Source organism: Palaemon carinicauda, chromosome 26 (genome assembly GCF_036898095.1).
Source record: "Palaemon carinicauda isolate YSFRI2023 chromosome 26, ASM3689809v2, whole genome shotgun sequence".
NCBI classification, from domain to species: domain Eukaryota; kingdom Metazoa; phylum Arthropoda; class Malacostraca; order Decapoda; family Palaemonidae; genus Palaemon; species Palaemon carinicauda.
In genome coordinates, this window is record NC_090750.1 from 58474900 (window position 1) to 58487399 (window position 12500).

The following is a 12500-nucleotide window of genomic DNA, read 5'->3' on the forward strand; positions in this document are numbered from 1 at the left end:
ATATATATATATAATCACTTTTACATATATCCTTACAAATGCATATATATTACTCTATACATAAGCGTGTATGTGTATATACAATATATTCAAATCCAAACCTATAATAATATATACAGTTATTTCATTCATTATAAACGTATTGTCAATTCTGAAACCTAGCACTAAGGCAGAAATGAACAGAATTATCTCACTACTCTCTGCCGGATGATGGCATTGAAAGGGAAGCTCAAATGTAATTGTGAAGTAATATAATTGCGGTTAAAATTGATTACATTAATGGTCAGTTAATTCCCCGACGGTGGCAACTGAGCCATATCGGTGTTGCCATATGAGGAGCCTGCTGAAAGGCATTTGATGTTTGGCGCTGAAACAGACATGACATAGTTATTTCCAGTTTAAATGTAGTTATGGCTAATTGTACTGTCCTTAACAGTAAACTGTTTTGTTCTGTGGTATTGCACTAGTGTGTGTGTGTGTGTGTGTGTGTGTGTGTGTGAGAGAGAGATGTCTTGAACATGTGTTATCTACATCCATCTTTTGTAACGCCTGGCAAGCATTCCAGCCTTGTTTAATAATCCAGTGTTAGAATAAACATGCTTCCCCAAGCCTTCGATGCTTGTGGACGGGGGGAAACTTAAGCCGACGCCATGGTGAATCTGACACAGCCAATTGGATATAAGAGACCCCACCAGCTTTCTCATAATTCGCTGCCTGTTATAACAATAGCAGGACTGTTTGTATTCCATTACGAAGCTCCGCCCCTTCGAGGGTGCGGCTTCCATTTAGGCCACACCCCTTTTATTTGTTCTGACATCTGCCGCGAGAGGACGTTAGTTGGCGAGAATTTTTTGTTTTTTGTGCCAGACGTTAAGATTGTTCCCTCTCTCGCCTTATTTACTGCTCTTGAAGATTTCATTACGTCGGGAATCGGTTCCAATAAGTAGAAATAATAATCAGAGAGATATTAACAGTGATACCATTTCGATTTATTACCATTATATTTGGTGTAATGTCGAGATAACGTATTCATTAAATTGGGGTGGGCGGGATCACTCAAAAGTTAACATCGCCAGAGCCAATGAGTGTTTAGATTTGTACCTGGGGTCAGACGGAGTAACCAATGAGGGCTCAGTCCCCCAGCATGGCGACTCGGTGCGACACGAGACGCCTCGTGTTGATGATCATGTAGTCAACATCGTGTACAAGTGTCAACATTGCTATCTGGGCCTTCCTGTTTGGCCCCTTCTAACGCGTTGATGGGAACTTCTGGGACCAGCAAACCGTGTGATCGAGGGGCCTCTCGGTGTTACTGTTACATGTGGACCAGAAAAGAGGGCCAGGCGTGTGTTGCTTGAGGAGAAAAGAGGACTAAGAGAGAAGAAGAAGCAGCAGGGAAGTGGTGTTTGAATAGGTGGTCTCTGAAAGGTAGCTAGTGAAATAAAAAAATAAAAAAGGCGTTCCAGTAAGTGATGACGATGTGCAGCTGCTGCTGCTCTGCTCCTGGCGCCGTGTGGTACCTCGCAATGGTCATGATTCCTACGCCGTCAGCCGTTCTCCCACACGCCCTCCCCGCCCCAAGCTGGGCTTCTCCATAGACAGCATCGTCGGGCGGGGGCAGTGTCGACTCCCGTGGGTCTCCGCCGCCTTCTCCAGGCTCCCCGAGGGGCAGCCCTAGAACGAAGAGCCCGATCGAATCCGTGCAAGATTTACAAAAGACCCACGTCCGCGTCCCGGAGCCAATCCATCCTTTCGTGCCTACGTCCTTACCTGTGTCTGTGCCTACGTCGTTAGCGCACCACCCCTCTCTCGGCGCCTCATCTACACTCGATTCCAGGCCTTCATGTGCCCCACGCCCTCAACCTCGCTCGGCGCTGCTGCCGCCAGGAGGCGCCCATGGATTGCCGTCGGCCGTGCCCCCTGTCCTACTGGGGCAGATGTCCCACCTGGGGACGCCGTTACCGCCGGCACCTGGACCCAGAGAATTCCCGCTGTACCCGTGGCTTCTGTCCAGGCATGGAAGACTCTTTGCTCCTAGATTTCCAGGTGAGGTTTGAAAGTTTTCCAGATTTCTAGGCGAGGTTTAATATTTAACAGTTAGTAAATGATCTCCTTCGGAGAGAAGTAGGTTTCTGTCAAGAACTTTCAATTAGGAATGATTGGTAATTATGTAGTAGTTACTGGTAATTATCTGGAAATTGTTGTTAGTTATCATAACACCAAAACTATACATTGAAAATTCAAGTTGTTAACAGAAATTCAGTTTTAGTACAAACTGCATAAATAAAAATCAGCAAGTAAATTTCCAGGGGGAGGTTTTAAAATTTTCCAATCAGCAAGAATTGAGAAATATATTTCTGTCAAGAACTTTAAATTATGGTTGATGGATTGACAATTATTGGTAATTATGTGTAGTTATAGTTAATTGTCATAACACCAGCACTACATTGAACAATGTTGTTGAAAGAAAGTCAGTTTAATATAAAACTGTATAAATAAAAATAAGCGTTTAGATTACCAGTGTAGTCTTAAAATTTTCCAATCTGCACATGTTTTCCTTCATAGAAGTATATGTCTGTCAAGAATTTAAAATTATGAAAGATTATTAACTATCTGGTAATTATAGTTAGTTATTGTTAATCATAAAAATTTAAAAATCATTAATGATTGATTGGTAGTTATTTGGTTTATAACACCAGAACTACATCGAAAATTCAGTCGTTGACAGAAATTCAGTTTTAATACAAACTGGATAAACTAAAAATCAGCGAGCGGTTGTGATGTTGATAGGCCCGGCTCAGGCCAAACCCCCAAACAACAAACAATGATCTTTCAAATCCAGGGATCTTTCGATTTTGGCTCTCCCACACGCGTTACCCCCCTCCCCTCCACCATTTCCACCCCCCCCCCCCCTTCCCATACCCCAGTGGGAGCTCCCCCAACCTAGGCCAAGCCCCCAGCACTACCCCATACCCCAAGCCCCCAGCACTACCCCATACTTTTCCCCATCTGTCCTGGCGGGGTCCTGCATCTGCCTGTATCTGAAATGGGAAGTGTGGAAATTAAATTCAAAAGCTTCATTTCACTCCATATTATGTGAAGGTTGAGGTAAAACAAAGGTTAATTCAAAACTGTAGCTTTTGATTGAATTATATTTTTATCAGGAACTTAATAAAAATGCTATGCGATGGTTAAGGTAAAAACAAAGGTTAAATCAAAATTGTAGCTTTTGATTGAATTATATTTTCATCAGGAACTTAATAAAAATGCTATGTGATGGTTAAGGTAAAACAAAGGTTAATTCAAAACTGTAGCTTTTAATTGAATTATATTTTTATCAGGAACTTAATAAAAATGCTATGCGATTGTTAAGGTAAAACAAAGGTTAATTCAAAACGGAGCTTTTGATTAAATCATATTTTTTATCAGGAACTTAATAAAAATACTATGTGATAGTTAAAACAAGGAATAATTCAAAACTAGGTTTTGATTAAATTCTATTGTTATCAGTAAGTCAATAAAAAATAATATTTTTTTGGATAAAGCAAAGGTTCCAGTCGCAAACGTTTATGTGAATATATTCCTGTTGACTAATTTTCCTTTTCCTCACTGGGCTGTTTTTCCCTGTTGGAGCCTTTGGCCTTATAGCATCTTGCTTTTTCCAACTAGGTTTGTAACTTAGCTAGTAATAATAGTAGCTGATTTCTATGGACTGTTGTAAGCTCCCAGCCTCTGATCTCTGAGATGGGGTCATGAGCTTAAAATGCCAACTGTATCTGGCCAACTATCTGTATTTGATGAATACCAATGGTCTTCCACTGTCTTGGTTAGAGTTCTTTAGCTCGACGGTACACTTAGGCACACTCTTCTATCTAATTTCTCTTCCCTTTTCTTGCTAAAGTTTTTTTCTAGTTTAGGAAATATTTCCTTTAATGTTTTTGCTGTTCTTAAAATGTTTTATTTTTTCCTAGTTTCCTTTCCTCACTGGGCTATTTTCCCTGTTGGGGCCCCTGGGCTTCTTATGCGTCCTGCTTTTCCAACTAGGGCTGTAGCTTGGCAAGTGATAATGATAATAATTTAAAAAATTGGTAATGTACATTTTTTTGCTAATTATCATTAGATACAGTTCTAACAATGAGAAGAGATATGATGATATTATTTCATATTTTTCTATACCAAGATATTATTGATAATAATGACAATAGGTAGAAGAGATTTGATAATATTTCATATATTTCTATAAGAGATTATTATTATTATTATTATTATTATTAACCAAGCTATAACCCCTAGAATGGAAAGCGGGATGCTATAAGCCCAAAGGCTCCAACAGGGAAAAATAACCCAGTGAGGAAAGGAAATAAGGAAATAAATCATTGATGAGAATCAATTAACAATAAATCATTTCTACAAAACAGTAGATGATGATAATAATAATAATAATAATAATAATAATATCAGCAGTGGGTCAATTGTTAATGATGATAGTAATAAATATAATACCAATAATAAGACTTGTCATTGTTACTATCAACAATTGTTATTACTCTTATAGTAATAACAGTAAATTAATCTACCACTACTGGATAGTATTTGAAATAAGCCGCAGAATTGTTTCTATTCATTTTTATTTTTATATTATTATTTGTTATGTGAACATAACTCCAAACAACATAACCACTCTTGTAACATCGTAATGGTGAGAGTAGCACCGGTAAATGGCTTGGTTAAATATACCCAATAGATAAGAAAAGGATATAACTTTTCTATATACACTCGGGCACACTATTCTATCTAATTTCTCTTCGTCTTCTTTTGTTAAAGTTTTCTTTTTATAGATTACATAGGAAATATTTATTTTAATGTTACTGTTCTTAAAATATTCTATTTTTCCGTGTTTCCTTTTCTCACTGCTATTTTCCCTGTTGGAGACCGTGGGCTTATAGCATCTTGCTTTTCCAACTAGGGTTGTAGACTTAGCAAGTAATAATAATAATAATAATAATACAGTGTTTTTTATTGTTATATGTAATGCAATTGTCATAGCAGATGAAAATTCGATTTAATTTCTTTACAAGTATTATTGGTTACGGACACTTTACCAATTGCTGTGATGTGACTTCTGTCTAAAACTACTGTTTATTCACTTTCTTATATCCTCTCCTCATTGGACTATTTTTCCCTGTTGGAGCCTTTGTGCGTATAGCATCTGGGTTTTCTAACCAGGGTTGTATCCTACCTTGTAATAATAATAATAATAATAATAATAATAATAATAATAATAATAATAATAATAATAGAAAAATATTAATGATCATATCGTCATAAATATTAATATTAACTTGTATATTTTATTTCAATAATAATAATAATAATAATGATGATAGAAAATTTGAAATATATTGTCATAAATATTAATATTTACTTGTACATTTTATTTCAATAATAATAATAATAAATGATGATGATGATGATAATGATACAAAATGAAATATCATATCGTCATAAATATTAAAATTAACTTGTATATTCTATCTCACATATATTTTGCTCTCATTGTAAGTCACATCTCGTAGGGAGTTATAACTGGTGATATTTTTATACATATATCACATAATTTTCTTTCAACTAAGTCCCTACTAATTGGGAAATATCATAGGTTAGTTATTTGGTCTTTTTTTTAGAATAGAACTGTCTTAGAGGCTCTTTTGAAAATTTCAATTCGATTAAGATTTTCATCCTTAAAAATATAGTAGCAATACTTAATTACTATTGTCATTATTATTATCAACGATATTATCATTGTATTTATTGTTACCATTATGTTATTAATCCTTATTTATTGTTATTATGTTGTTGATGATGATGTGTAATATTATTATGAGTGTTATCATCGTTATCATTTTAGTACAAATCCTTATTCATTATTATTATCATTGTTGTTGATGATGATGCGTAATATTATCAGTTTATCATTGTTATCATTGTATACCAATCCTTATTCATTATTATTATTATTATTATTATTGTTGTTGTTGTTGTTGTTGTGTGATATTATCATTTTTAATATCGTCATTATAGTACCGATTCTTATTCATTATTATTATTGTTATTGATGTTGTTACTGTTAGTATCATTACTGTTTTTATCATCGTCATTGAACAGTCCAGATGAATAACTGAATTTGATCAATTTTCATGATAGAAAATCATGATTTGGGTTTATCCTTTCTGATTACAAACTCACCTTCACTTTGAGTCTTGGACTTTTATACAATACCGTCAAAAGTGTCAATAATTGGGAAAACTTATTTTTTAGTTATTGGTCATTTTTGATAATCTTCCACTCCCATCCAATTTGGTAACTATTTATTGACGCAATCTACCGAGTCAACTACGATAAACCAATTGCAAATATAATATTATTGAAGATCAAATACATATTATGAAAGTTTTTTTTTTTTTTTTTTTTTTTTTTTGTGGTGAGGGAGGGCGTGCCGGTGGGCTGATTACGGTACGTGTCAATGTTGACTGAATTTATTATTATTATTATTATCTTATTATTATTATTATTATTATTATTATTTATTATTATTATTATTATTTTTATTATTATTATCATTATTGTTATTATCATTATTATTACAAACTAAGCTATAAACCTAGCTGGAAAAGCAGGATGCTATAAGCCCCAGGGCTCCAAACAAGCAAAAATAGCATAGTGAGGAAAGGAAACAAAGAATTGAATAAACTACAAGAGAAGTAATAAACAATCGAAATAAAATCTTTCAAGAATAGCAACAACAATAAAAGAAAACTAGAGGAAAGGAAAATAATATAGAACAGCGTACCCGAGAATTTTATATTAAGAAAAGATTGAAAATATATAAAATAAACGAGGTTACGCCAACTTAATAATTAACTATTTTATCTACTAATTTATAGGTTAATTGAAGTTAAATAGTATTATTACCTAGCAGTATCTGTAGTAGATAAATAGTTAAATATGAGAGAATTATATTTTATATCTTATAATTACATTTTTGGGGATTCTGGCGTGATTTAAAAAAGGAGAATATTACTGGCGCGTTAGGGTCTTTAGAGATTTGTTAGGGAAATTAACAATAAGTATATATATATGCATATATATATATGCATATATATTATATATATATATATATGTATATATTTCTATATATATATATATATATATATTATATTATGTATATAATATATATATATATATATATTGATACATATATATACACACACACACAATATATATATATATATATTGATACATATATATACACACACACATATATATATATATATATATAAGAGTTGTCTTTATCTGAATTTTTATATATACAATATATATATATATATATATATACACGTATACATATGTAAACTAAACATTATTTTGAAGTTTATATAGTTTATGTATGTATTATTTATTTTAATGTTATCATCGTTCTTGAACTTCTCTTCCAGTTTTTCCTTATTCTCTTTCCTCACTTGGCTATTTTCCCTGTTGGAACCTTTGGGCTTATAGCATCCTGCTTTCCAACTAGGGTTGTAGCTTGGCAAATAATAATATAATAATAATAATAATAATGATAATAATAATGATTAAAAATGACATTAGCCTGACTGTAGTTTCTCCACATTTACCTTGAACTTCCAAACTATACTACCGCACACCCGACACTCGATTCTCCACCTCCCAGGTAATACCTGCAGTAAATACCACCTTAGTAATCCCATCCTTTCCCGCTCCCCCCCCCTTGAAATAAGCCAAACTCCCCCTCCCCACCCCCCCGCCCAACGTGAGCGCATGTGTGGTATATATCAAATTGTTTGAATATTGGCCTTCGTAGACGAAGTGACTGCATATGTGTGGGGTATTGTCTGTCATTATAATCGATCGATTGTGGAGATAATACTAATATTTTTGTTTTAAAGGGATGTTTTTTTCCATTCCTGCTAATGTGAAATTTTTTTTTCAGGTTAATATATTATATATTTATATATATATATATAATATATATATATACATATATAAATTTTAATATGTTGCTAAATTTTCGGTTTGTGATACAAGGTGAAGTTATTTTATTTCAGTGGTATGTTAGATGAATGTATACAGCTTATTATTATTATTATTATTATTATTATTATTATTATTATTATATTATTATTATTTATAACTTATAAATATCATTACTCATTATTTATTATTATTATTATTATTATTATTGATTATTATTATTATTATCGATAATGATAACCAAGCTACAACCCTAGTTGGAAATGTCAGGTCACCCTACAAGAAAAAATAGCCCAGCGCGAAAAGGGAATGAACAAAAAATTAACTTAAAAAATGGTCGGTAACTCTTTTGAAAACAAAATGGGATAGTAACTAAACCCTAAAGAAAGGTAAATAGGTGAAATATGAAGGGATAAGTAGAAAGTCAAGTGAAGATAATGAATTATGTAATTAAATTGTTGCGAGTATTATTTTATGTAAGATTATCAATACATTTAGATTATGAATCATAGATTTCGCCTGTTGATTAAAATTAGAGTAGTGAAGTATATTAATATACGTATTTATGTGTATGTCGTTTACCAACTCTTGAAGCATGAGTAGGAAATTATGAATGGAGAAGTATTGATTTAAGAACTCTAAGATAAAGACGACTGGCGAAGTCTAACTGAGGCCCTTTGCGTCAATAGGCGTAGGAGGGTGGTGATGAGTATTTTCATATACAGTATATATATATATATATATATATATATATATATATATATATATATATATATATATATATATATATATATATGTATATATATGTATATATATATATATATATGTATATATATATATTATATATATATATATTTATGTATACATATATATATATATATATATATATATATATATATATATATATGTATATATTTTTATACATATTCTTATATATTGATATGAATATGAATATATATACTATATATATATATATATATAGGCCTATATATATATATATATATATATATATATATATATATATATATATATATACATATATATATCAACTACATATCTTGTTTAAAATCACGATAATTATCAAGATGAATGATTCTCACCATATCAATCATAAAAATAGCAATTCTCATCCAATCTCTCTCTCTCTCTCTCTCTCCTCTCTCTCTCTCTCTCTCTCTCTCCTCTCTCGTTAGGAGTCACTAACAGCGCCGGAGGCTTTATATCTGCGTTACAGTCAATTTATAATCAACTTTGTCTGTTATAGATTACGCAAGACTTTAATATGTGGATATCAGTGCAAGTTGATTAAACATTCGAGGGTCATTTTTTTATAAATCCCATAAAATGGTTGATTTGATATTTAAATCATTAGGAAAATATCTTCAGCGTTACTTGAGCTTGTATAGAGAAACTATGTGAAAGGACTATAAGTTTTAGAAGTGCAGTAAAGAATGTATAGACTGTCAATTTTTCTGTCCGGTCTATGCAGCCTGTACTCGAACTGATTTAGTGTACATTAGTGAAAAATAATTTGGAGAGCATCTTTATTATTATTATTATTATTATTATCATTATTATTATTATCATTATTATTATTATTATTATTATTATTATTATTATTATTATTACTTGCTAAGCTACAACCCTAGTTGGAAAAAACTTGATGCTATAAGCCCAAGGGCTAAGAGTCTTATGTAATTATATATTCAATGAAACTGATAATGAATATTCCGGATTCATATGGAAAATTATCAACACGCCAAGAATCAGTAGATGATTTGGAAATGTCGTTAACACATCAATATGCTGTGTAAATTGATTGCATAAATAATTGTTAGTAACTGAATACTTGTTAATTACCAAACTTATATGATAATTTCAATATCAGACTTATTTACGTAGAATAATAATTATATCATTGTGTATTTAGCTGTAGTAAGCAGGAAATTCCAAAATCAAACCATTGTTCTCTAATCTTGGGTAGTGCCTCAGCCTCTGTACCATGGTCTTCCACAGTCTAGGGTTAGAGTTCTCTTGCTTGAGGGTACACCCGGGCACACTGTTCTATCTTATGTCTTATTTCTCTCCACTTGTTTGTTAAGTTTTTATAGTTTATAAAGTGATATTTATTTCAATATTGCTGCTCTTCTTAAAATGTTTTATTTTTCCTTGTTTCCTTTCCTCACTAAGCTATTTTCCCTGTTGGAGCCCCTGGGCTCATAGCATCTTGCTTTCCCAACTAGGGTTGTAGCTTAGCAAGTAATAATAATAATAATAATAATAATATAAAACTTAAAAATCTGAATATGTTTAATCTAGAACATTCTTACTTTCTCATAGATCACAAATTAAGCCTAAACTAATTTTAGTGCTTGACTTATTTACTCGAAATGATAAGCATATCAATATGTATTTAAAAACCTAATAAAATCAATGTGTTGAAACTAGAGAATCATTACACTAAATTATCCCTGAATACGTGTAACTTGAGGAACCTTATTCTTTCACTAATCACAAATTATTCCAAAAATAATTTCAATGACAGACTTATTCAAGCGGAATAATAATTATATTATTATGTATTTAAAAACCTGAAGGAAGTGAATATGTGTAGATAGAGAGTCCTTAGTCGATGAGAATAATTGTCATTATTTATTAAAAAATCTAAAAAAAAAAAAAAAAAAAAAAAAAAAAAAAAAAAAAAAAAAAAAAAAATCCTAAACTAATTTGAGTGCTAGATTTATTTACATAGAATAATAATTATATCATTAGGTATATAAAACAGTATAAACTTGATGTGTGTCACTGGAGATTCCTTACTCCCTGAGAATAATAATTCTATCATTGCGTATCTAAAAATCTAAGAAATTGAAAATGTGTAAACTAAAGAATCATATCTCTCAAGGAGATCACAGACGAATCCCCAAACTTAATTCTGGTAGATTGAAACCTTCACCGGATGTTAGCAGTAATCAAAATTGATCCTTATATTTTGCTACGTAATACAAAAGCACCCTGGTCTCCATTAACACCCAGCCAGAAACCTTATAGCTGACGCCTGATAATAGGGGCATTCGAATCGGAGGAAATTCTCTTTATAAATCATAGATTGGTGAGACCGAAATTCTGATTGCAATTCTAGGGTGTCTCCCCAAGCGTCGGTAGGAAGCCCGACCATCCATTCGCCCTCCGATAGCATCGTTATTAAGTGTCTGAAGGCTGGTCTAATTGCAGCAAGTACATGCTGTGTGCATCCCCGAGGTGTTGGAAGCACCCCTTGGTCGATAAGGACATAGGGACCGTGTCATCAGCTTCGCTCGGGTTATTAAGTGTAACTTCAATTACCTGGTAAGCAATCGAGGGAGGTGGGAGGATGATTCTCAAAAAAAAAATAAGATGAAGGATACTTTAGTGGGGATTGGAAAGGGCATTGAGAGTCACAGTACGGAGGAAATTAAGAGCAAATTTATAACCAAAGAGGAAAATGGGATATATGCGTTACGTCAGCATCAATGAAATTGTTATGATAAGATTGAGTTTAATAGTTTGAAGGAGAGACAAATTGGGGATTTTGTTACTGAGTTTTGTGTGGATAAATAGCGTGCTGGTATTTATATATGTATATATGTATATATATATATATATATATATATATATATATATATATATATATATATATGTGTGTGTGTGTGTGTGTGTTTATATATATATATATATATATATATATATATATATATATATATATATATATATATATATATATATATATATATATATATATATGTGTGTGTTTATATATATATATATATATATATATATATATATATATATAAATATGTATATATATATATACGTATATATATAAATATATATATATATATATATATATATATATATATATATATATATATATATATATATATATATATATATATATATATACGTATATATATAAATATATATATATGTGTGTGTGTGTGTTTATATATATATATATATATATATATATATATATATATATATATATATATATATATATATATATATATATATATATATATATATATATATATGCCTAGCTAGTGTGTTCTTTTTCATTCAAGCGGGCCGGCTCCCAAGCCTATTTATCTTTAAGTAGTAATAAGAAGAGAAATTTGCTGCAGATTAAAATAGAAGTTAGTTTGTTAACGCAACCAGATAGGTCATTACGTTGTCTACAGGCCGACGTTACTTTATACTTCAATTTAAGGGCTGCTTTTCTGGTCCCATACCGCTAGGGAACCATGATGCAGTCTGAGCTAAAGTTCTAGCAGTAATTTTAGTTTTCCGGACGCATTTTAAACGTTATAATTATTGTATGTATTCGAGAGTATATTTAGGAATCTCTTTCCCAGTAAAAAAAAAAAAATAAAGATTTGATTACATTGTTCACATTTTTAGAAGAAGGT

At 31.5% G+C, this 12500-nt stretch overlaps 1 protein-coding gene across 1 annotated transcript in view; it reads left to right on the top strand.

Moving 5' to 3' along the window:
* Positions 1-645: 645 nt before the first annotated feature.
* LOC137620172 (homeobox protein EMX2-like) overlaps positions 646-12500 on the top strand; it is a 110458-nt gene continuing 98603 nt past the window's right edge. Inside the window, 5 exon segments of the mRNA XM_068350416.1 lie at positions 646-1563; positions 1566-1615; positions 1617-1808; positions 1810-1869; positions 1872-2046. Of these exon segments, the coding sequence (XP_068206517.1) occupies positions 1473-1563; positions 1566-1615; positions 1617-1808; positions 1810-1869; positions 1872-2046 (568 nt within the window). The 5' untranslated portion in view covers positions 646-1472.